The 27,544-nt window shown below is 35.9% G+C and overlaps 1 protein-coding gene across 1 annotated transcript in view; it reads right to left on the bottom strand.

Moving 5' to 3' along the window:
• Positions 1-27,544, bottom strand: part of PXDN (peroxidasin) — an 81,711-nt gene that overhangs the window by 24,084 nt on the left and 30,083 nt on the right. The window contains exons 4-14 of the mRNA XM_058835544.1: positions 24,249-24,320; positions 16,745-16,816; positions 16,094-16,165; positions 15,536-15,705; positions 14,068-14,185; positions 11,820-11,989; positions 10,626-10,898; positions 9,236-9,352; positions 7,878-8,036; positions 4,719-4,831; positions 3,585-3,741 (exon numbers count right to left, since the gene is read on the bottom strand). Of these exons, the coding sequence (XP_058691527.1) occupies positions 3,585-3,741; positions 4,719-4,831; positions 7,878-8,036; positions 9,236-9,352; positions 10,626-10,898; positions 11,820-11,989; positions 14,068-14,185; positions 15,536-15,705; positions 16,094-16,165; positions 16,745-16,816; positions 24,249-24,320 (1,493 nt within the window). The remainder of the gene's footprint in view (positions 1-3,584; positions 3,742-4,718; positions 4,832-7,877; positions 8,037-9,235; positions 9,353-10,625; positions 10,899-11,819; positions 11,990-14,067; positions 14,186-15,535; positions 15,706-16,093; positions 16,166-16,744; positions 16,817-24,248; positions 24,321-27,544) is intronic.

The following is a 27,544-nucleotide window of genomic DNA, read 5'->3' as shown; positions in this document are numbered from 1 at the left end:
AACCTGTGTTCTTTAAATGTTAGTTCATCCAAATATAAAAGTCTTAACCATTCTGGAATTTTATCAAGGCATATTAAAGTAGAACAAAATTAATTTAAATGAGAAGTTAACCTAAGCTTCAAAATCATCTAGCTTATAACTCAAAACCAAGATAAAGTTAAGATAAATGCATACACTGTTTAGCTGTCCTTTAATTAGACCAACAATTTCAAATGCAGATGATCAAATAAAAAATGAATTATTATTATCATTAAGGTTTTTTTTCTGGTGCATTATCAGATTTCAGGTGTTGGTATCAAGAGCCTGACCTATAACCACTGAAATCAATGCAGGTTTCCCCTTTGATTTCAACTAGTTCTGAACTAGTATTGAATGCAATGTAAGAACTTAAAGGGCTTACAGGAATGTGCTGAAAATGGTACATAATGAACATAATCTACATAACTGAATGAACATAAATTAACATTGCTCTTCTCCTGATCTTCTAGTATAATAAACAGCAAAGATTAATTTTAAAGAGCAGTACGTATTTTTTTTTTTTTAATTTAGATCACTGCTTTTTTTCCTACTTTAAAATTTTCTTCTTAATACTAGGTTAAAACTCACATGCTTAAATGCTATTTAACAACAGTACACAACACTGGAAACTCAGTAATGCATAAGCCATTTTATGCAGTGCTTAGTTGCAGCTGGATGTTTGTACAAACTATGTAGGACTAATCCTCCCTTTCAGTCTAAACTAAGAACTACCAGATCCAGGGGCAACAGCTAACAATTTCCAGAGCATGTTTAGATTGGAGAAGTCACACAGGAAGAAGGGTAAAGTAGGGAAAAAGTCCAAAGCAAATATACTAGAATAAAATCAGCAGATGTACAAAATCATCTGACATAAAAACTGTTGTTTACAGTTTACAGTTCCTCATTACTTCTCTTTTTTTTCTTTTTTATAGGCAACTTTTCATTATTCCTTCCTAAGTGTCAGCTTAAATTGTGTCTACATGAGTTTCATAGTCTAGACCCTTTCAATCAAACTTAACCATCTATACCATCAAATAAAACAGTCCCTGGAACTCTATAGCTGCAGATGAAGCCCCTTTCTGTGCCCTGAGGCCAGTCTCAGGCTTTTAGCAGTATATTCCCAGCATCCAAAATCAGCTGAACCTTTCCACACTGCCTCAGGGCAATAGTCCCTGATCTGCCCTAATTATCAACTGACCTTGCTTGACAGCTTCATTTTCAATAGTAACCATACAGAAACACTATCAGATAAGCTACTTACTTTAGGAAGAAATGTCATTAACAGGTTTAAATTTTAAATTTTAGTTGTTTCAGTGTTTGCGTGCCTTGGATGACCTGAATTGAGCAAAGTTGCAGTCTGTATAAATCCAGTGGTTGGTTACTCTCCTCAGTGCTGTCTACAATAGATGTAAACTTGGTGTTTACTTACAGGGTTATCTTTCTGATTAATGGAATATATGGGCTGAATTATAAACCTTGGTCAGATGTTAGCTATTCTGTACTTGATTTTTGTTTAGACTATTTATTGCTAGCAGTTTTTTTTTTAGACTGACAAATGTTAGTAAAGCTCCTTGTAAGAGTCTCCCACAATACTTTTTTTTAATTTGGGCAGGGAAGGGGAATGACTTTTACAAAACAATAGAAAAGGACAGAAGAAAACGGCTAAAGAAAATATATGTAATATATATTAATATATAATATATATTATAAAAATATACACAATGTAAATTATATATTATATATAATATATATTATAAAATATGAATAATTTATATTAATATAAAGTAATTATTATTTAAAATATTATCCAACACAGCCAGCAAAACCTGTTCCCAGCTTCTCTACACTTGCCTTTATTTGGTCTCAATCTTAAGTGTTTTGATTTAGAAACACTCATAAAAGTTTAAAAGAAATGATTACATGCAAGTTTTTAGGCATTTCTGGCTATGCCATTATAAATACTATCTACACAACAAATAACCAACACTTCTAATCTTTCCACTTGTCCTCCTTGTTTGTCTGACAGCATCAGTTTTTAAAGCAGCCATAGTAAAACAGCATCTCCTAGCCCACTAGTTTGAAGGAGAAATTTCATTTACACTTTCAGATGGAATGCAGATTAATTAAGTGTAGTGTCACTAATTTTAGGTTCATTTACACTACAGTTTAGAAGAAATTACCCACATTATAATTATTTATTGCAAATCAGTAAATAAGTAGTTTTGGAGTTTGGTGATTTCAGCAGATAATGATCAATTTACAGCTGTACTAAGTGAATGAAACTCATTTCCACTGGTGTTTTATTTCAACTCATGGTTTCATTTTTCAGCACTCTTAGTGACTTGAGAACTAGCTAATCTTTCCTAAACAAAAACAGTTTTTTGCTATGCATATCCGGATTTTCATAGACTTTCTTTCCTTTGTTGACTTCATACATATAGATAGAAACTTATTACTGAATGATTCCTAGCCCTACAATTTTTCTCTCCTGAATAATGTTTATAGATTAAAGAAATATTCTTCATAGAAGAAAGTATATATTAAAAGTCTACTAAAAGCAACCTAAGACAGGTAACATCATAGTTTTATCGATACCATGGCAAACAATACATTAGAAAAATCACTGATACGTCTTTATCAATTTAGTAAGCAAAATACAGAACATCCCAAATAACACTGGGAAACAAGATCCAATATATTGAAGATATTGTCACATCAATCTTCAAAATACAAAAGAATTCTATACTAATTTTATATTTTAATAAAAATAAATATTACTTCTAGAATAAAATATATAATCAAATTAAATATAAATAAATTTTATACTTTTTTAATATTTATTATGTTATATACTAATTTTTTTAATATACAAAAATATTGTCTTCTATTCTCTACTGAGACACAAAAATCATGCCATTTTCTTTTACTTTCCATCAAAATTAAGCTGAAAAATCAGCAGTTTTAGTCAATAACTCAGAAAAGCACTATGGTCAATCTTTGTAGCAAAGTTATTTTCTTAGCCTCTTTTGCTGCTTTATTGTAATTTTTTACATAGTAGTAGTTGATAACTATTATTTGTCATTATTACTTTCAAATAATTAGAACAAGATCAAATATTCTCCTTTTTTTTCTGTTTTGTCTTTTAGCTTCTTAAGGTCTCTATGACTTTCCTAAATGGTTTTGCAATAGCTGCAGCCTAATTTTCAATGAAGCGCTGTAAGTGTCCCTTTGAAGATGCCAGAAGACTTTTGTCAACTTATTTCTAAAAATTAGACTGGGTATTTGACTAGCAAATTCTAAAAGCTCTACATAATATCTCAAGAAGAAAGTTGAAAGATAAACTTGAGACCAAAGCACAGTTGGTTTTGGAGTTTAACACCTAGAGAAACTGTTATTGTGACATTACTGTTTTGCTAAAATATGGGGAAAAGGAGAGAATCTTGGGAGAAAAATAGAAATATGAATGAAATAACTAATTTAGTATTTTGACAACTTTTTCCCATTTTACATGTTAGGCAATTAGGACAAATGTAATAATCTAAGTCATACACAAGCATGTATCTTACCATTTACACTGAGCACCATACTAACAGAGGAGTATCCGATGGTGTTGCGGGCAACACATTCATAGCGACCTTCATCAGCTGTGCCCACATCACGAATGGTGAGAAATCCCTCTGGACTAACATGGAATTTTCCACTCTCTGTTACCTGTACTCCATCCTGCAGGAAAGCCCAAAGTTTACTAACTCAAAACACACTTCTGCTCATACATGGTTTTTTGTCATCTTTTCCTCTTCTGCTTTTATTTATAATTTCATATTTCTACTTTGTATGCCAAAAAAGTTAACAGTCAGATAGACTTAGATAAGCTTATATAGAAAAATTACATGCACTTCTAAATTGTACAGTGTATTTCTTTACTTCTAAAATTACTCATTATTACAATTCAAAGAATTTTAATAGGCTTTCACCACATAAAATCTAAGACTGAAAAATAAGACAGCACCACTTGAGAATATACATATTTTATTTTTCTCAAAATTAACTACTGAAGTAGATTTCAAGAGCATTATATATATATATATATCAGTTCTTCATGTGCTACACATTTAGAAGCTTCTTCCGGTTCATTAAAGTAAATTTCTAATACTCTCTGATTGAAGGGAAGAATATAATTAGAAAAATTTAATATCAATATTAGCAACTCATTTATTCACTGGTAACTCTGATAATCCTCTATAGTTTGATACTGCAATTATTACATCAATGGAAATCAAAGCCAGAAAAAAAGTTACCAAAGCCTGTCCTGGTTGGTTTCAACCTAGCAGTAGCAAATGGCTTCAATACAGCATTTCTTACTGTTTTATATCTATAATATCATTGAAAGTGTGAATATTAGTAGGATATTCACACAGAACTGTCACTAAATACCATACATAAATACCTTTTAAAGCATACATTATGAATTTTAGTTGGTCTGCATAATAATTTGCATAATTACATATACATATTTTTCTATGTAAAATTCAGGTCTAGTATCTATATACATGCTCCAATTTAAATATTTATTTACTGGACTTCAGGTAATGTTTTCAGACATCAAAGGAAACAATAATTTGACCATGAGCACTTTCAATAATTAATTATGAAGAGATGGAAAGGCCACTGCCTCTCTATAATAACTGAATATGTAGTACCTTATTCCATGTAATGACTGGCTCCGGCTCTCCTTGAGCACTGCATGGGATCTGCACGTTTGTGCCAACCTCCACTGTCATGTCACTGGGAACACTGGCAAATACAGGAGTCACTAAAAAAGCCAAATGATACACTGATAATGTATGAAATACAACTTATGCAAAAGATTATCAAAAAATAAGTCAGCACTCTTTTTTTATCAGTTACTGAACATTACAAAATCTATTACATGAGTCTATCTTCACACTTTTAGTTCCTTATAACTTCGTTTTAAGGATTAAATTCCTTTCTCTTTGAAGAAACTAGCTTCCCATGGTGTATATTCTTTGCTGGATAAAAAACTGGCTGGATGTTCAGGCCAGAGATAGTGGTGAATGGAATTACATCCAGTTGGTGGCCAGTCACAAGGGGGTTCCCCAGGGCTCAGTACTGAGGCCAGCCCAATTTAATATTTTCATCTATAACCAGGATGAGGGGATGAAGTGCACCCTAAGCAAGGTCATAGACAACATCAAGCTGGGTGGGAGTGTTGATCTGCTGGAGGGTAGAAAGACTCTCCAGAGGGAGCTGGACAGGCTGAATAGATGGGCTGAGGCCAATTGTATGAGGTAAAACAAGGCCAAAAGCCAGGTGCTGCCCTTGGATGGCAACAATCTCCTGCAGTGCTGCAAGCTGAGGTGGAGTGCCTGGAAACCTGCCTGGTGGAAAAGGACCTGGAGGTGCTGGTGACAGCAGCTGAACATGAACCAATGTGCCCAGGTGGCCAAGCAGGCCAAAGGCATCCTGGCCTGTATCAGCAATAGTGTAGCCAGCAGGAGCAGGGCAGTGATTGTCCTCCTCTTCTCAGAACTGGTGAAACCACACCTTAAGTGCTGTGTGCAGTTCTGGGCCTCTCACTACGTAAAAGACACTGTGGTGCTGGACAATGTCCAGATAAGAGCTGGTAACAAGTGACAGGACAAGATGAGATGCCCTTAAGTTGCATTTAAAGTTCAGATTAAATATAGGGAAATATTTTGTGTAGGAAGGGTTGTCAAGCACTGGAACAGACTGTCCAGGGAAGTTGTGAAATCACCATCCCTGGAAGTGTTCAAAAAATGTGTGGATATGGCACTTCAGGACATGGTTTAATAGTGAACATGGTGGTATGGTGAGCATGCTACATTGACAGTTGGACTTGATGAAAGGTCTTTTCCAACCTTAACGATTCTTTGACCTTTTTCCTGAGATCTGCTTCAGGATGATTTTGAAGTACTCTTAACTTCTAACATAATAGGCTAGTAGTTGTCAAAACATGACAATTCATGTTAAGTTCCATGAATTTATAGCTCTGAAAAATATTTCTGTTGATAGCTAAATCTGTACAAAGTCAACAGAATTAATATTGTATTAACTTCTCTTATCTATTTTTGTTGTTGTTTTATTTTTTTTTAAGTATCAACAACTGCAATTTCTTAGATGACAAAAGCAAGACCTTCCACAACTCATTCAGCTGAGTCTCTCAGCCTGACTGGCTGAGGCACTGAGTCTTGACAGAGGTCCTACCTCCATGATACCCATGAGCCTCAACCCAAAACATCACCTTCAATTCTAAGGACAGAGTACACTGTTACCTAAATCCACTGTGAATAAAATAAATGTGTTTTTAAACTCTAATGTTCTTCAAATCCAAATTGATGCCTGGCAGATATCATCATGAGAAGCACATACAGGATTATGAAGACATTAAGAACTCCATTTCTGCTGTAACATATACTGCTATGTTACTGATGTCATGCTACTGATATTTAGGGGGGAGTGGGAGAGGGTGGAGGGCTATGCTTCTACAGGGAAGTATTTGGATATATATCCACTGCAGTCACTTATACTGCCAACCAAATCTGGCCCTACTGGTAAACTGTACACAAATGGCTGCAAAGGACCAGAAACCAGTTCAAATAAGGCATCCAGAGACAGGACATCCAGTCCAGCACTGGCAGGTAAGAGAGCCTGGCTCTGTGGATGTGAGCTGAGTCATGCCAGCAAACAGACCTGGACCATTAATCTGTATTCATTAATAATGATTTAACCACAGTGAACAATGACTAGACATTCCCCAGCTGAACAGTCCTTTTGTTAGAAGCCCAGAAGAAAAAAAAAATTCTTGCACAATTGAAAACAGCATTGCAAATAATCTGTGGAGGGCACCAATTTCAGGCTACATATTCAGCCTTCAATATTGCATTTACTATCTTTTGGTAACTGAATTTTGCAACCTGAGCTGCACAAAAATTGTTATATTAAACTTTACTCAAGTCCAGTGTAAAGCTGGATATAAGCAGTTATAGCTTTTCCAGCTGGAAAGCTGTAAAACTTTTTTTAACTGATATTTGTTTTATATAATTTTAATCAACATTTTATATAAGTTAAAAAAATCTCTATTTTGACAAATCCATCTACACCGAACTAAGAAATATCAATAGAATTTTTTTCTGACAAACTTCTAAACTCATTTGAGCCCCTTTTACTAATATACAGTTTTAAATTAGGTCAGTAAAAAGAAATGTTTTGAATTACATGTTTTTTCTCCTTGAATTCAGATAAACATCAAAGTACTTAAATAAATCATGAATGGTAATAAGATTACAATTTATCCTAGAAGTAACTTACTTAGTTACTTAATTGAAAAAAAGTATAAAAATGGTGTTTGGGGGTTTGGGGTTGGTGTTTCAGGACTTTCAGTTTATTTTCAGTAAAAGGAATGACTTTTCTTTGTGAAGTTCATTCCGCTTCTGTAAAATAAAGTTCTGCTTCTGGACATGAAACATTACTTTAATAACACCATTTAACTAACATCATAGAGCCTCATTGGAAACTAGACTTTTCACAAAATAAAATATTTTCCAAAGCATGGGAATACTGTCATCCTCAAAGCAAACCTCCAATTCTTACCAAAAATAAAAAAGTAAATCAGATAAACCTCTTTCCCAGAAGACAGACTCTTCTAAAGGAATGATACCCTGCACAAATACCGGTAAGTATCCAGATGTTATTTATTGGAAACCACCTGGTATCTAAAAGGAGATATACTCAGAAACAATCACACATGATACTGTGTATTTTAGTGCAAGCTTAAATATTCCTTTTTTTCCTTCCCAGCAGCTGTACATGGGCTGTACCTCTAGGCTGTACAGTCAGGTATACAACGATTCGCTGAGATCCAATAATGTTGACAGCTTGGCATTCATACTGTCCTTGGTCATGCAGGGCAACCCTGGAAATCCTCAGTGTTCCCGAGGATAGAACTAAGTGTCTTCTATCAACAGACAGCTGGCCTCCTGAAACATACAACAACATCATTTGCTCTTTACAGTAACAAAGTCCCTTTGTGTCAGAAAAAACAAAACCCAGAAGGTTCTAAATTTGATAAAACACTGGAAAATAATAAAGTTTCATAAAAAAAAAAAACAAAAAACCCCAAAAACAAACAAGAAAAAAAGTTTGAAACTTTTACTTCTAAGAAGATAAAAGCAAACAAATTGTACATATGCACACAATCATAATTCTGAACTCTTCTTTGTTTGTGGTAGAAATAAATATTTTCATTTAAGGAGCATGCTAAAGTATCCAAATGAGAAGGCATGAAAACACCAACATGTGTTACTGTTCATGTCATATTATTGCCATGTGTGTAATTTATCTCATTTGTCTAGGCCTGGATAATCCACAGAAAAATACACACGGCCCTGAAAAAAATGGAATATAAGTAAAATGAACGCACTTAAGTGTCTGTACCCTATCCTCCCTTTCTGGACATTTGATTTGATTGAAGCAGTCTGAACAGAGGGAGAAACAAGGATGTCATCAGCATGAAAATGATGTACAGTTTGTTAAGAATCTGCTTCATGTACCATAATTTAGTATTTCCCAAGAGTAATTTAGCCTGCCAGAGTTTTTCCACTTGAATGAACTAGAATTTTTGCTTACCGATAAGACATCCGCTACAATATTTCTTCCCACTGGATTTGGCTTAATGCCTTTAGAGCCATAACTTGATAAAACAGTTAGCACAGTGCACCCTGTAGTTTCTGTCAATGTGCATTAAGTGACAGAGATGCTGGTACACCGGTGCCAGTTACAGGTTGGACTGTTCTGATTTCTGACGAGAGCACATCCCACTGATTTTCAGACCTCCAGTTAATGACAGCCATCTCCATTTCTTCTGCAGTACAACAGCAATGATACTTGCTGCTACGTGTAATTTGCCTCACATTTCTTAAACATTTATTATTAGGATTCTATTACGGACACATATATTTTAGTGACTTTTTTATGTAAAAATGAAAAATGCTTGGACAGCTAGCTCCTGTGGGACACCTTGCCTTTCCCAGCTGAAGGAGAAAGAGATAAACTGTTTCTGTCAGAGACATCTGAAGCATCCAAACAAACACATGCATTTCCTTTCAATAAAGAAGTGATGCCAATACGAGTGCTAAAAGATCCTAGTAGTTTAAAAGTACGAATGGAACACACTTACCTCCTTTAGTCCAGGCAATAACAGGCTGGGGATAACCTTGTGCTTCACAAGGAAAATCAACTGTTTGTCCCTCAATCACTGTTTTGTCTTGTGGAGTGACAGTAAACTGAGGTAGAGCTACAGAAGAGAAAACATAGCCATTAAAAAAAAAAAAAATTGAAAAAATGCATGACTAAATTACATATTATTTCCTGTGTAAGTTGAAATAGCACACATTAGAGGGAAGAGAGATGCTACTTGAATTTTTTTATATTGTGGACCCTAGAGAGAAAAGAGTTAGGGAAGCCACTTTTGCAAAAGGAGCATCTCTCTCACAGCCTGGCCCTGATGTCAGTGAAGGCATGTAGGATCTACTGTCACAGATCCAAAATAAGGGGTACAGTAAGAATCAAACACAGAGTCTTCCCTGGATTAAAAATACAATCTTCTCTTTCTCTCAAAACTTCCCAGTTAAATTGGGAAGAAAATGTAATGTAATCAAAATCTTCTTGAGCTGCTTATTTTCTTCCATGAAAGCAAAGAGTGAGCATGGGTCAGATTCTGCAGTAACACTGTGCACTGCCAGTGTGAGAAGTATTTGTTCAGCTCTCAAACCACAATTATCCACTGGTAAATAATAAATGAACAAACCACACAGACAAGTTGCTTTGTATATCTTTAGAACTCATTAAGAAGGAATTTGTAATCTTAACTGTTTGCCAACTAAAGATTTTAATATGAAAACAGAAGCAAACAAACTTAAAGGTTACTTAAAATACTTTGGAAATAAAAGTTTCAGCATGAAAGTGTTTGCAAAAAATATTATCAACATACACAGGAGACTTTTGATAGTTGATCTCAAATGCTTTATAATCACACTATATCACAATTATTGCAATCACAAGTTAGAGTACTTTGACTTTTGCTTTGCAGAAAAGCTGCGCAAATGTCTCAGGTGGTAGAATAATAGCTCTTATCAAACTCAGTAGAAAACATTTCCACATTCACTGAGGTGTCTACAAAAGAAAAGTGGCACAGATCTCTATTCAAGACTCCACTTCAAGTTCTCCAGGCACAAATTCTAATCTCTAGCATTGCTGCCTGTTACAGAAAATATTTAATCATTCAAAAATTTGACACTGCTTGTTTGTTCCTCCATGCAAACGAAACATAAGAAATTAACATTTGAAAACATTAAACTTCTGATAATAATCAATGAAACATAATTTTCAGGGAAATCGTATATAATACCTTACTCTGTGTGAAATGCATAGCAATTTCCCTATGGATTAAAACAGTGCAATTAGAAGTAAAAACTTTTATGTTTTTAGTTTGGCTCTGTCAATTCAGAAGAAAAGACAAATCCACACAATTTCAAGTAATATGTCTCTCCTAGTTCAACATTATTTACCTTGGACAATGATGTATGCAGTTGCATGGATGTTATCTATGCTGTTAGTTGCAAAACAGGTGTACTCGCCACTGTCCTCCTGCTTTACATTTTGTATATAAAGTCCTCCTGATGGAGTTATTGTGACGCGAGGGTCATTTGGTAGAGGGGTTCTGTCGCCTTTGGTCCAGGTAATTCGTGGCTGAGGATGCCCGGTTGCACTGCACTCCAAGGTAACACTCTCCCCAACCAGCACTTCGGTATTTTGTGGGTGAATCACAAAACTTGGCCGGGCTGTGAGAAAACAGCAATGCCTAAATGCAGCTTTTAGCTTGCACAGCTCTAAATTAGACAAATATAGTCTATAACTGGGGACACCTGGAGGGGTTTAATATCTGTGTCCCAACCTACCTCTAATCTCGGTGCAAACTCTACCTTGCTTTAAATCTCATCTAACTCCAGACATCAATAGATAAAAACACAAGCTCACAACATCATAATTGCTCTGATGTTTTTTCTTCAACTCCCATGAAAACAATTTTCAAACATTTTGTTCTCCTATCCTGATCTTTATAAAGGTCTCTTCAGAGGCATGGACATTGAGACCCAAAACACAAACAGGCTAAAAATTGTTCTAAGTGCACAAAAGCCACAACCGATTAAGATACATTTTAAGTAACTTTTCTCAAGTACATGAGTAATTTGCAGTGACATTTTAAGTTTACCTGATGCTTTTTGTCAAAACAAAATGTTCTCACAGCAAAGTCTATGTTTTAAAAACATTACAGTCCTGGACTGGAATTTAGTCCTTCCAAACATGACGCTTTGGCTAGACAGGGCTAAAAGGCTGTTGAGCAAGGATGGCTGCACAGGGTGTGCTGAAGCTTCCATGAGTGGCCTATTCAGCAGCTTGTGGGTTCTGGTATCCAGAGAGAACATTACTGCATTGAGCAATGTTGCAATGCAAAGCCTCCTTTCCTAACCCTTCTACAGCCTACGAGACTATTATCAAAATTGCATACTACAATAAACATATTAATTAACCAGCTGAGTTGCATTTTTTTTCCTAGGGATATTATAGCCTCATGATCTAGTTCTTATGACACCCAAGCCAAACAAATCTACACCTCAAGCATTAAAGCATTTTATTTTTTAGCAATCTTATTATCAAAACAACTCTGTCTGAATACGAACTTCAGACTTAATGTTCTTTACCTGGTGACTCAAAGTATCTAAGAGTAACTTCCTGAGTTTTCACTTCTCCAGCCACATTTTTTGCCATGCATTGGTAAATGCCTTGGTCTGTTTCTTGAGTATTCTGAATCATCAATGTTCCATCATCTAGCAAGTTTAGACGGGAATCTTCTTTCATACTGAGCTCATTACTGAGAAGAAAAGGATCTGCTAGAGTTAAACCTTTAAATCACAAGTGCAGAAAACTGCCAAATAACAAAACCCAGGAGATAAATTGATAAATTACCCAAAATAACTTGTGGGGAAAAAAAAGTTTTACTTTGTTAAAAATAATGGAACTTTAAATTTTCTCCTAAAGAGAAGATGAAAAACAAATAATGAAATTATTTTGTTTATGCAAGTAATGTATCTTCAAAATGAGAAGTTGAAATAATTATATGAGGAAAAGCTTACAGGGAAAAAAAAGTGAACAAATACACATATCTGGCCTTTAGAAGGCTATTCTAATTGATAAAACAGTTAAAACTTTTTTCCACTGGAAGTATGTCATGCAAGTTCAATATTCAAGATACTTTCTACTAAGAGAGAGGTTAGTTGTTACAAAACTATCTTCGTGCCAGCCTCTGCCTGGATTGTTCAAGGAGCACTAATGAACCTGATTATAATTTGTAATGGTTTAAAATATAAGTTAAGGTCAGGTCTTCAGGTTAGGTCATGGATGAGTTTCTGCGATGTAACCTAAGAAGTCTTAAGGGGTTTTATTAAAGGAACTTTTCCTCAGTCCACCCCTCACTACATGATGAGGAGAGCACAGAGGAGGGATGAGATCACATCTCTTATGTACAAAACCCAGCCTACTGATCTATTCAACATACTGCTCACCACATTGATGGCTTTTGACTGAAATCTTGCCATATTCAACTACCTTGCAAAGAGCTTAGCTCTCATTCATGCAGCCAGGAAACAAGCCAGAGTCAATAATCCCTCACCCCAAGCTCAAGTTGCGTCTTAAAACTCCTATGTGTATTCTGAATGTGTTTTCTTTGCATATTATAAATACATGAGCCAGAGAAAATTTTAAAGAAATAGTTATACTATTCAAGTTCAAGGCTCTGTTCTTGACATACTCCATAAATGTTGTACCTTTGCTGCACAAGGGGTTCTCACTGACATCAGCAGAAAGAACCAGGTATCTAAACCACACCATTTCATCAGCGACTAACATGTCTTATATGAACTGTAAGGGAATTTATATTTCTGGTCAGGTTCTCCATTTGTATAACAGCATTATTAAGCCAAAGTCTGATTTGCTGATGATAAACTCATAGTTCATATGTCCATTGTAAGCTGACACCAGTTTAAGAGGGTGATGTGCTGGCACAAGGCAGGTCCAGCTGTGCTGCGCCCAGCGCAGCTGGAGGGAGCCAGGCTCTGGGCACAGCCTGAGTAGCCACTCTGCTGCAGGCTGGCCCTTGGGCTGTTGAATGATAGTTACCCTTTATAGAACCTTCCCCCATCTTCTAAGTGGTGAGGGAGATACAGCAGGTTGCCCAGACTATGTGGGCATAATCTGCTGTGCTATCTCCACCCTTAGAGGCTTTTAAGACCCATCCAAAGCAATCTGGTATAATCCTGCTTTGAGCAGAAGGCTGCACTGGAGGCCTCCTCCAACCTTGGAGACCTCCTCCAACCTGAATTACACTACAGTCTTATAAGACTTGCCTGCCCTCCCATGTACTGATTTGAGGAGGCTAAAAATGGATGTCACCCACCTCTCCAGGGACGGAGCTACACCTTGAGAAACGCTACCTCAGAGGAGCTAGGGCTCTAGAAAGAGTTCTCTGAAGTTTTGATTGTATCCAGCTGGAGTCCTTAAAAAAAAGTATTTTTTGCTCTGCCCCAAAACATATGCAAATGCTGAGTAGTCTGCAGACTGTACATGCAACATGTCCACAGTGGATTGCCTGGTACTTATATATATAAATGATTTAGTATTATAGGTGTGAGCAGCTTTGCCACTGAACATCTTACAAATACTACTAGAGTAATAATACTTTCTAGTTACCAACTTAAATCTTCAGAATTACTAATAAAAAAGATATGGGCCATTATTACTTCATATGCTTATTTTAATTACAGCATGTTTTTGCTGTAACTATTTCACATATTACCATACACTGCACATGGACATGCACCCAGAAATGTACACACACACACACACAGGCAAATGTACTTACATCAAGTTTCTCTCTTCCTCTTTTAAACTTACTTGTTTCTAAGCCAGATAATTTCTGGTTTAGGATTGCCTTCAGCCCTGCAAGTGAAGTACACTGTATTCCCTGAGGTAACGTCCACATCCTGAGGCTCTGATGTAATTCTTGGCCTCTCTATATCAACAATAAAACATACAAAGAACTCATACTTATTTTAAAACTACTAAAAACTGGTAAACAAAAATATTTCCACACATCTTGTATCTTGTGAAAAATATTTTTTCATAAATGTTACAACTTAAAATATGTATATGCTTAGTCAGGATTAAATTTACTTTTCCCTGTGCAAAAGTGACTGTGGGATTTCTGACCTCCTTCATTGTTCCTTAGGACCTTTCAGCAGGCTGCAAATAGATTGTGCAAATTTGTATCAGGTTCTAAAGTAGCTGTTCTATTTATTTGAACAAAGACTCAAATTGCCTATTGAAGGAAAAACTTTAAAGCAGCAAGCACAAATGCCATTTAAAATAACTTCCTCTAGATAAGTATCAGTGCCTAACCTGCCTCACAGAATAATTTGTACAGCTTGCTTCCTACAGTTTCCATATTCAGGCTCCTTAGATATGCAGAGAGCTGGTAGGATGCCATGTGCATTATTCTTGCCCCAAATTCCCTTTGTACTATCTTTTTTCAAAAAACTTGTAGGTGCTTATGGTCTTAATTCTCACGATCAGAATTATATCAAACACATAACCAAAAATGACAATTTTCTTATTTTGGACTTATTATATTTATATTTATACTTATTTACTTCAATAAGTAGGTGGGCAGGCAAATGCCCATAGTTTGATGAGAAATCTGCATTTTGATTTCAGAACACAAGACGTGCTGGGCCAAGTCCCAGGGTGCCCATCGGGCCAAATTTTTGCACCCCTAGGATGAAGGAATACAGACAGAAGGATTACAAAGATGCTTGTCCATTAATCCTCAGTGGCAGAGGATTTCAGTGCCTGTGTGGGGCACTTCTTGTAATTACAGATGGGTCAAAAATAATTCAGTGGTTCAACCCCAATTCCTACATCAACAAAAAATTTTAAGGCGAGAACTGTGTCATCAGGAACAATTCAGTAAAGCACCTTTCTTTCCTTTCCCTTATATAGAAGAGAATAAACAACACCAAATAATATTAACACCATCGACCCTAGCTGACAATTCTGTTATGATCAGAACTGAAATATAAAAGGGAATGATAAACCCCTTCAGGATAATCACCTCTAGTTCTTCAAGGAGAAATTTCAAACATGGTTATATTTGTTTCATTCAAGACAGGCTGAAGGGTAAAAGCAATCAATTCAGTCAGAAGACACAAAACTAGAAAAGGAACACAGATTTCCAGGAATAACCAATATTAACCAGAGGTGGTCAGTGTTAAAAAAACAGAACAAATAATTCTAACTTCCCCAAAAAGTACAGCTTGGGTATATGCAACCTATTAAACAATCCATCAGGAAGTGGCACACTCACCACAGTTCAGTTCTTCTGGTGTTATGGTGGCCACTGATCTTCCCTGGATCCTCCGTGGATACTCACAGGTAGCTGCTGCTTGAGCATTACCAGACTCCGCGTACGTCTTCAGCAGCTCCGCCAGCCACAGGATTTCACAGTCGCAGTGAAGAGCGTTGGAGTCCAAACGCCTGCACAAAACAAGGAGCAGCCACAGCTCTGTTAGCAAGCCTCAGCCATTCTGCTAGGACCAACATGGTTCTGTAAATGGAGCAGTGCCTTTATCTGTGAATACAGACAACAGCCCAACATGCAGTACAGGTGATGCTTACTTGGTTATTACAAACAAATCTAATATAGGAAATAAACTTTAGTCAGTAACTAAAGAAAATAGATATAAAACAATGTTCTCAATCTATGCACATAAACAACTGGAGCACAGTTAAGGAAAAAACCATTCAATATTTAAAATAATTACACCATAAAAGGCATTTGCAAGGAAGATAAATATTGCAAGAGAAGATATAGTCTAATTGGGTTAATTAATATTTCATTAATTCCATAATTCAATTTACTTACAGTCTCTTCATAGATTCTAAATTACTAAATGTTCCAGGAATCAAATGAGCTATTCTGTTGTTATGCAAAAACCTGTTAAAACACAGAAATATGCATGTAATAATTCAGATTATGTGATGCATTAATTTCATTTACATACTTCTGGAAGGTTTTCAAGAGAAAGTAATCTAAGAAAATTTAAGAAAAAAAAATTAAGCCTGTTCAGCAACTCACTGTCTGTGATTTTTTACGTGGCCTCCAAGATGTACTTGGGTATGTCCATGGGGTGATAAAGAAGTCATAAGTAACTACAAGGAAGTGAGTTCATAAGCATTCAAATTAGAAATTAAAAAACAAAAAAAGGTCCTAAAAAATTATCTAGTTCTTCATTCATAACATTTATTTTAGGCCAAACATTGATCACAGATCTTTGGGAAATAGTTTTGCAAAAGAAAAATAAACCACAGGCAATGCTCACTTCTGCATGCCTCCAAGGTCAGCCTCACCAAATGTTCTTGGAAAGACTATGTAGTAGTTTCACTAAAAAAAAAATGGATTAAAAACAATCTGTGGCAATGATAAAAACATTATTTTTTGTTTCAAACGCTTGATTTAATTCAAACAAGGAAGCAAGCTGTCTTCTGAATCTTACCCCAAGAAAAACAAACTTACAGCCTTTCAAGTTTTGGAAGATGAGTAAAGGATTCAGGTTCCAACGTTTCTATTTGATTAAAGTGCAGATACCTGAAAATATGTTAAACAAAAAGAAAAATACTGAAACAATTTTCTTAACTGGTGAAATATTTTAAAGAATTTATTGTTTCCATACTCTTTACAGATATAAATGGCCATAGTGATGTAGCAGCTTTTTTGTTACCATCTGAATCTAAAACTTGAATCTGAGAAATAAAAGACATGACAAACGAAGGGTTTGCAGATCACTACACTGAGTGTGCGTGTGTGTGTGTACATATATGAGCAAAAAACCCCAAATGAGCAAAAAACCCCTTTTATTTTTTATTTTTTTTTATTTTAAAGAAAATACTTTGAAAACTGTTTTGCTAAAATTATATTCATTGTATGTATGCTTGGAATAACTTAATGAATTTTTCCTAGGAAAAATGTTAGAGGTTATTTAGAAAACATTTACAGTTTCCAGCACAATTACATTTTCTGTGAGCAAATGCTTTCATTTCTGTGACAGGATTTCCATGAGTGAAAATTTCAAAAGATGCTGAGAAATAACCTTCTGTAGTCCATGAACATTGGCATTTAAAGCTGTGAATACTCTCAAAACCAAATTTGTAATATAAACCCAAGCTTAAATAATTTGACTTTAGACAAAGGGCTTCCTAGCAATTGGTGCTGTTTGATGCTCTCTTGATGCTTATACAAGCTATTAGCATTATACAACAATAAATCTACACAGCTGTTAATGCTGTAAAGTTGAAAAAGTTAACAAGACAATTAGCCAGACTATTTATCTGTAAGTATTGTGAAAATGGACTGCAAAGACAGGATCCACTGTTTTTCGGAGATACTCCTTAACCTTGCAGATGAGAAAACAAATGTAATAGATAACACTGGCACAAGAAACTGTGAAAATGATTTATAGACTTTGGATCCTGATTATATCTTTATACTCTTTAAACTCTTTAAGTTTCCTATTTGACCTCAGACAAACTCAGGAACCTCTGGAGAATGTGCATATCAAGAAATCACTGTGGTCTGAAGAACAAAAAAGCCTATTATTTAAAAACAGTGAGAACAACTCAGAGCTCAGTATCTCCTGAAACATCAACCCCTCAGCATGAACAGGACAAGGACCAGGGGATTGGCCTGAGCTGAGCCAGATGGTGGCTGGGCAGAGAGAGAAGCGGGAAGAAGTGGTGATTCCAGCCAAGGCCTTGCAGGGATCCCTGGAAGGCGCGTGCAGAGGGAAGCCAGGCACATGCCTGGCAGCCTCCCAGGACAAGCGCGAGCCAGCGAGCGGTGCCAAGGAGCGGTGAATGGGGACCATGGAAAAAGCCAATAAATCAGCACGGGCGTGATCAAGCACATCAGAGTGTCAAGCCTGCCTACTGCCAGTGCAATGCCTGGCCACAGCAAACACTGAGCATAGAGCATGGTCTTGTTAGCATGAAGAATCAAGGACTGCATCACCTTGTTGTGACTTCCAGTTTTCATCTCCCCGTTCAAAATACATGGCTATTTCTTCTAAATCAGATCTCAAAGGCAGATATTTCCAGAAAGGTTCATTCGATTTGCCAGTAGAGAGAAGAGAGACCTCAGAGTGAGGAAGGACTGGCAGGACAAGGACTGGGCATGACCCAGCCATGAGATGGGCAGGCACAGCTTGGCAGGAGCCAGGGCTCTGCTCATCCCCCTTTCAGGATCAGCATATGGGAGTGGGGCAAGGCAAGGTGGGGATCACTGCAAAGGAAGATGAAGGGAAAAACCAGGCACAACTATAGGGTTTGTTACCTCTGAAGCAGCTTTCATTCTGAAAAAAGTTACAAAGACTACCTCTTTTGCAGGCAGCAGTGATTTTTTCCTTTGTAGCTTTCTTAATTCTACTTGCATTTTTATGCCTTGTGAGCACCTTGCAAACACATCTCTTTATATTCCAAAAAAATTAATCTCTCTTACTTCTTTAGTATTGACAAGGCAAGGTTTGTAGGCACCTCTTATTTGAACAAACATTGGTAAAAGCAGACACATTGAGGCACACAACACCTTCTTCAGGGCCACAAATCAGGGTGAAATTAGAAAGAGAGAAAAATCACCTGAGAGAGGTATTCTAAGTAGCATATTGCACATTGCAAATCTTGAAACAACCATAATGGCTGTTTAGTACTCAGGACTATTAGAATTACAGAGGTAATCAATATGTACCTGAGAAGTCACCTTATTTTTCCAAACAAATTAAAAAATATATTCTTGCTATAAACCTTGCCTTGTTTACAAGCCCACATCACTGCAGATATGAACACAATAATTCAGGTGCTAAAGAACAGTTAAATTTACCTCATCAGACACCACTTTGTCTAAGGCAGCTCAAAAAAATCAAATCATGAAATCCAGCTATAAAATACTCTTAATTGCTTCATAGTAACTGGGCTACACAAGTTAAGTGGGTTTTGCAGACCTTTAAATTATTAGACCTAAGAAAGTCCTGAGCAACCTATCACGTAACTTATTAATAGAACAAGGTGTTAAATATCTGGCCAAAATAATTTGTAATTCAAAATAAATAGATGCAGAAACCAGATTGCATTTTAAGTCTACAATAAAAGGAATAAAAAATCCTTGGCATAATGACCTACACTTTATTCCTGTTTTATCACTTAGGTTTACCACTTCTATTATTTTCTTCTGTGTACCACATTAAAGTTCTGTAAAGGTATATTTTGATATTTTAATTAATATGGTAATTGCTTGGATTTAAAATTCACATTAAAGGTAATCATATTCAGGAAATAATCTCACACTGTCATATCTTTATAGTCATCTTTTATGTTCAGAGTACAAAGCACTAAAAATGTAATAAATGTAATAAATGTTAAAAATACTGTAATAAAGATTAAAAATATGTAATAAATATGTAATAAATATTAAAAAGACCTTCAGAATGAAAATTGAAAGAAAAAGTGTGCTGAAGTGATTTTTAAGTACCTACATCTCTTTCTTAATTCTAAACTCACTATCAAGATTTAAACAGAAGGAAAGGAAATACTTATAGGGAAAAAAAATCCAAGTGAAACATCTTGAGAGGAAGATTAAGATTTTATCAAATAAACATGGCATAGATTGTCTTTTTTATTATTAATCTTACAGGACAAAAATTTACAGTAAAATTCAGTCCCAGTGGAATTTTTCACAGCACTATATTTAGGATTATGTCTTATGTATCTTTGTAGGTTTTGTTGGGGAGAATTTTTATCATATATGCCGATTGTTCTTTTTCTAATAGTATCATCACATCTTTGGGGAAGTACTTACTAACCCATTAGCTGAGTATAATCTATGTTCTGAATATTTAAACAGCATGTTTGCCTTTTGGATTATTTGAAAGAGAATGAACAAACATATATGTTCCATATTTATCAAAGAGCTTTCCCTGCTCAGGGATAAGAAGTAGCAGCCTTAAACCATTAGGAAAAAGATATAAATGTATGTTGTGGTAATGATATAAAATATTGGAACAGGATACTTAAGGAGATTGTGGAATCCGCACTGAAGACTTTTAAAATAAGGCCAGACAAGTATCTGTTTCCAGATTGTTGTCCCTAGCTGATCTTATTGTAGATTATTAAGGATATATTCCTCAAGACCCCATCACTTTGGGTTCGTCTGATTGTTTATTAATTAATTATCTTTCATTATTCCTTTCCACAGATAGTTTTAGCAGCAACTTTACACAGAGTCCACGTGTTAAATGTGCATAACTTCTGACATGGAGTTATGCAAAAATCAGGACTTGTAGTATAAAAAAAGAAAATAAATAGCAACACTTCAAAAATACTGGAAATGGAGTTGAGGTAAAGCAACTTAATATAACAAACCGTATCACCTTATGTTAGTTGAGGTTTCTGTCTATTAATTCCCCCTAAATATGTATATGTGTACATAAACTACATCACAACTAATAATAGCTTACAAAGAACAAAATTAGTATGTTAATGTGAAAGTTAAAAGAAAATGCATAGCTAGGATTAGGTAAACAGATTTAAATAATAACATTAATAATTGTGTATCCCACTGTTAAATACTGGAGAGTACACTTTTTGTCCCTGATATATACAACTCATAAGCTGAGATCTCAAAAATATGACAGATATTTGGAAGCAAAGCCATGTATACACATCTGGAAATGGACTCTATTTAACGCTAGATCTTGAGATCCAAACTCATGACCTCCCAAGAGGGGTATTTGTGACATTTCAGGTGGGATTCAGTGTCAAGCCCAGGCACACAGAGGCACAGAGCAGTTGTCTAAGCCCAGGCATACAGAGGCAGCCCTCCTTGCATTTCACGTGTTCTGTCTGCCTTCCGGCTGCTGCTCTGAAAAAATGTAAGCTTCCTGCAGCTTTCTGCTGCCTTTGCCAGACCCAAACATATGTCTTGCAGATTTACCAGTGTCTAAACTGGTACTAAGCAGCGACTTTTCATCAGCTGACTCCCTCCCCTCATGCCCAGTCACAGGTGAAAAGTTAGGTGACAAAAGAGATATATGGCTCAGCATGTTCAAGTACCTAAAATTGCCAATTTTTCTTCAGAATTCACCCTAGCACAAATAGGCTTCAAGATCTGATTCAAAGTTCTTATTCCCTTGGCAGAAATTTCCAAAGGAAAAGCTATTTTGACTACATCAGCAGCTAAGAATTCTGCTCTAGAGATTTAAGGAGGAGCCTGCCAGCTGCAGTAAATACTTGGGGGGTTTTGTCCCTCATACATGCAACAGGCCTCCTAAATCTAACTACATTTAGTTTCTGTTAACAGCAACAATCAGCAAAAATGTGTTTGCTTTGCTGTTCAGGTATTTTTTAAAAAGCAACTATCAGTTGAATTCTGCTTCACTGGAGTAGAAGAAATTGCTGTGAAACAAATCTTTCCCTGAAATGTGGTCCACAGTGTGTACTTCTGAGAACTCTGCTGAGCACTGAGAACAGCATTTGGCTGAGTTAACACAACCAGTAGCAAAATGTCTTTGATAACTTGAGGCCACAGAGACCTCAAATGCAGAAACATCGACATAGTACTGTCAATACAGTTCAAAACTGAAATTAGGGCACTTGGGAACTTGTTTGCCAAGAATAACTTTTGTCTTGTCAGCAGTTTTTCTCCAAAGCTAATGTCATAAAACAGACCCTGTAGAGTCAGAACATATTTTTATGCAAAGATGCATAAATGCCAAATCTCTTGTAAACTGAAAATCTCAAAGAGATTAAATTTATTTCTGTGCCTGCCACTGGCTTCATGTGCTCCCATTTTCCCTCCTGGCAAGCTCTCTATTTAGGAGAGAAGAGCTCTAAAAAGCAGTGAGCTCTGATGCAGGCAGTGGGGAATTACCTGCCCCCCGTTCCCCAGCAGCTGCAGGTGCTGCCATGGCCCATGGGCAGGCAATGAGCTGTGACTCTGCCAGGCTCCATTTCCACACTTCCCAGCTAGAGATGAGACTCAAGCCATGAGTTTGAATCTCAGTTTCATACTGAATAATGTTGGTGTCCCAAAAGTTTGAGCTTAAGCTGATAGGCAGAGAGGCTTAACTGCCACATAGTGGAAAAGTGTATTCAGAAGGTGTTAATACTTCAAACTGATTTATGTTCTTCAGTAATAACGGAGATCAACAGGAAAAAAAGAGCACAAGAAAAAAGGACAAATGTTGCCACTTGCAACATATGAGACTTGTGGCATGGGAAAGAACATTATTTTGGAAACAATAATTCAATAAATGGGCCTCAGTATTCCAAATTCTACACAGAAATTAAGTATTGCTATTATCATGCAAGTACTGTCTACTCTACCAGTTGCTGTCAATATGGTGCAGTAATAATTTCTAGAGTAAAAGGAGGAGAAAGGCATTAAGAAAAAAAATTACATATTTGTATACTTTTTATAATTAACACTTCTGTTTTACATAGAAGCTCCTCTTTCAAAAGACATCTATTGCACTCTAAAAGGAGCATGTATGATTTTGTACCCCTATGAAGTGTCATTTTATTTCATATATACTCAGCGTCTACTAATAACCATTAGAGGTTTATAGGAACAAGGAAACTGCTACATATAGAACACTTGTAATACACTGATACCTTTCAGGAGTTTAAAAATTTATATTCAGCCCTCAATTTACACACTGCGAAACTCATTGGTTTACTACTGTTATTTGGTAGTTAAACTGTGAAACAGCTACATTGCATTTTCCTTTTTCTAAACATTATCATAATGAATGTAGAACAATGCTTTCTGATCAGAATCATAAAATTGTTAAGGCTAGAAAAGACATTTAGGATTTTCAAGTCTAAATATCAACCTAGCAGCACTATCATATTCATCACTAAACCATGACCTCAAAGTGCCATATCCAGTCATTTCTTGAATACTTCCAGGAAGAATGACTCCACTGCTTCCCTGGGCAGCCTGATTCGATTCTTTACCACCCTTTCCATGAAAAAAAATTTCATTTTATCCAATTCATAATATCCAATCTAAACCTCTCCTGATACAACTTGAGGCAAATTCCTTTTGTCTTGTCACTTGTTACCTGGGAGAAGAGACCACTCCCCAACTCACTACAAACTACTTCCAGGGTAGTGGTAGAGAGATATAAGGTCTCCACTGAGTCTCCTTTTCTCCAGACTAAACAGCCCCAGCTCACTCAGCTGCTCCTCACAGGATTTGTGCTCCAGCCCCTTCACTGGCTTCTCTGCCCTTCTCTGGACTCACGGCAGCAAGTCAATGTCTCTCCCACAGTGAGTATAAAACAAAATATAGTTGACCTTAATCGAATCAATGCAACTGGTTTTTTTTCATGTTTAGGACTGCATTCTTCATTCTTTTTCAGTGGAAATTATTCTTCATTATACAGGAAAAGAAGTATGATTTTAATTAATCTTTCTGGAGGGTATTACTGAACATCTACATTGCAAATGATGAACTTCCTTACTTTTTAAACATCTGTATATGGCAATGATTAACACAAATGATAGCATGGTTTTTATTTAAGAACTGTTCTTGTTTCAAAATATAACAAAACTGGGTTGAACTTGCAGAGGCTAATTCAGCTTTAGTTATGCTGCATAAAACAAAGTAACTGCTGCAGTCAAAAGAACTGAGATATAAAAACCTGCAGGAATGAAAGCAGAATCTATCTCTAAGCAATATACATTAGTTTTCAACATTTTCCACAATAATTCTCCTTTGTCAAAGCTAGGTAACAATGTATAGAGACATCAGGAATGCAAATCACAAATGAAAGACAAACATAGAAATGAGGAATTTGAGAGAGATCAACTGTGGTTTTTTCACATGCAGATGATTATGGGGCTCTCTGCCCAACCCAGGGAGTGCAGACATGCAGAGCATGCAGGTAGGATGTACGGGTCAAGGCGTGCACTTTTCCTCTGCAAGGGGAACCACGGAGATGACAGCACAGAAGAGAAAAGGCACTTACAGTTGTTCTAGAGAGGCAAGTCCTTTAAATGCTTGCCTGTCAATTGACTGGATTTCATTCTTGTACAAATAGCTGAAACAAGAAACAATCAGTAATATTAGTACACAAACAAGAGCTACATGAAGGTGGAAAAGAAGAATTAAGTTGACACGTGAAGACAGTTTTTCAACTACATATTAGAATAAAAAATACAAATCAGAAACTAAAAACATAAAAATATTCTGTCCTTGAGATTTCATCCCAAATGACTAGTAGGAAAGACAAAAGTCTGGGGCCTTGAAGGCCCTGAGGCTGATACCCAAATGGACTTGGGCTTCCCAGTGCTCTTGGTATTACTTACTGGATTTTTGTCCCTTGTTTTCTTGATTGGTTGGCCAAATGTCAAAATAAATTCAACTCAATGGGACAGAATTGCATTAGAAGTGTCTTTACCAGAACACACCAGGGATGCCATTGGCCTCTTGTTTTCTTTAAAATATCTCATCTGAATACTGGTACAAATATTCAAATTAGGATAGTGACTCTTTTACTGGACTTGGAGAACAAAGAAAAGTGAGAAATTTTTGTAACTCCGCCTGTGTCACCTTTGTAATATTCACAAAAAAAATACAAGTTAGAATATTGGTATCACATCCATAAAGCAGCACTCTATATTTGTTTTATCACTGTGTAGAAGATGGACATTAGGTCCCATTGATACTCTATAATATAAACAAAATAAACATGCGGAGTATCAGTATGATCACATGTATTGTCTAGACCTTTTTTATGGCATTAAAATAAATCAGGAAGGATCAGTGTATGTGGTCATGTTCATCATGCTCTTAGCAGCAAGGATGGTTTAGTGAAAGGGTACTGGAGAAAAATCACAGTTTAGCTGATGGCTACAGTTTCTGCATGGAGGCAGCCAATGAAAATACTTTGGGGGCTCAGTGTCAGTCACACTTTTTGTGTTAGGATAGGCACAGGTTTGCAGTTAAGAACTTTTTCACAATTATTTGACAAATTATTTGTAACTCAGTTAATCAGGCATGGGTTTCTATGAAAAGGGGATGAAGAGACTTTGTACCACAAATGACTTTATTAGCAGGCATCTTATTAGTAGTGGTTTTTGTTTTCCATTATTAAAGTTTTCAGTAACTTACTGGAAATATTGCAAACTCCTTTTGGTGCAACAGAAAAAATACTGGCTCTGCTGGAGATGGTGGTAGTTTTTATACTGATGTGCCAATGGGCAACATTTCACAATAGACCCTAACAAGGAAAGAAGTTGTAGGTATTTGGTAATCAACTAATGACAACTTTGGTGAGCAATAAGGAGTAGTATCCTTCCTTTGAGACTTAATTAACTTTTCCAATGCACTGCTTGCTGAGGATCCAACACATTAATATACAGAGATTCCTGGGTGCTTTATTAAAGTAGATATGCATCTGAATAAAAAAAGCAAAGTTCTTCCAAGAACAGGCAACATGGAAGTAAAAATTTCTGAGGTTTTTTTAAAATATTCAAAACCAGGAAAAAACTACTGTCATGTGAAATTACTATAAAACCTTCAAAAATTATTTGCAAACTGTGATTTTATATGTGGAACTGGTTTTTATTCTATTTGAAAAAAAATATTTCATGAGTATTAAAATATGTGTTTTGGCTCAGATTTACCAATTCATTTGAGGATCACAGTCACTACAATTTTCTCTCCTTAATTTTCCTGTTTGATATTCAATTCCTATCTTATTTTCCTGTGAGAATTTTAAACATACCTTTTCACTCCTTAGAAAATTTCAAGGACTGAACAGCTGAAGCGTTATTTATCTTTTTTAATACACTTAATTCCACTTGGCAGTGTGGAAATCCCTCTTATTTCTGAGTACTAAACTTCTGGTCAGACCAGAGAACTAAAGTAGGCTTAGACAGATTTGATAACCACCCTCAGTTAATAATGTCTTGTGGGCATTTCAACAATTTTATTCAAAAAATATTAATCAGATTTTTAAAATTGTTTTACCACAATAATTCATATAACTTTTATTCACTCTCTGCAGACAAAAGAAGGCAGAGAGTGAAAATCAGAGGTGAGTTAGACTGGGATAATGACTGTAGTATTGCAGGCCACACTTCATGGAAGGGAGCAGCCTTTAGGAGTTCTTACCAAACCACTGCAGTGAGCCTTTATTTGGGATTCAGCTTTAAACCAGAGCTTTTTCCATTCTGACCAGAAAACCCTCAGCTGCAGGAAACTCAACCATCCTCAGTCATATCCTCCTCAACCATATCCTCCCTTCACAGAGAAACCCCAGCAACCTCAGGGCTACCTCATGTTCTATGACAAATGCATTAACCAGACTTCCATTTAATTATGTAGCTGTTTCACTGACACTGAGGATATTAACAGAAAGAAAAATATATAATTATTTGCCTAATGGAGAGAGACATGACAGAATATAAAGTACAAATAAGAATCACAAAAAAAATATTTGTCCCTCTAAAATGGTACTGTGCATATACAGTGTTATAGAAGTAAAACTTTGCAAACACTACTAAATTTTAACAAACATTCTCAAAACTTATCTCAGTTACATTATCAGAAAACAAATTTAGTACAACTAGGGAAAAAATAATTTATCTTTTAATTTACCTAAAAGCTCTCTTACAGAACCGAATATTAGAATTTTATAGGAGATGAACCAACAGTGGATTAAGAAGAAAAAGGGATATATTCTATTAAGACATTAAATTATTTTTGGACAATTACTAATACCTATTTCTAGAAATGTTAGAAAACAAACAAACAAACAAACAAACAAACAAACATTTTTTTCCAGAAACCCAGGCTAGGCTCCTAGAGATCATACACTTAATAAATTAACAAATAGGTGATCAGTTACCAGAAAATTTGGGAGAAAATTTAATTTAAAAGCCTGCTAGATTGCCTATGAGGATATTATTGGGGGGTTCATTTTTTTTTTTTTTTTAATGGGCCATCTTAAAAATCATGTGGTTCAAGGAAAGTAAGATCCAGATATATTTGTTTGGAACTAGAGGGGGGAAAAAAGCAAAAATTAACATTGTAGAGTTAAATCTCATGAGTAAATAAACACCCAAAGACAGGTTTACATAGGAACATGAAGGAGACAGTGGAACCAGCAACATGAATTGCAAAAAAAAGAGATCTGGAATCACTGGAGTTGCCCAGAGGACAAACTAGCACGACCAGGACAGCAAGAGTGGCAGAAGGCACAGAAAGAAATGAGACCTAATCTCATTCTGAAAGGGTGAGGTCAGAAATTCTGCATTC

This window comes from Poecile atricapillus, chromosome 3, assembly GCF_030490865.1.
Source record: "Poecile atricapillus isolate bPoeAtr1 chromosome 3, bPoeAtr1.hap1, whole genome shotgun sequence".
Taxonomy (NCBI): domain Eukaryota; kingdom Metazoa; phylum Chordata; class Aves; order Passeriformes; family Paridae; genus Poecile; species Poecile atricapillus.
This window is presented reverse-complemented; position numbering and strand designations above follow the sequence as displayed.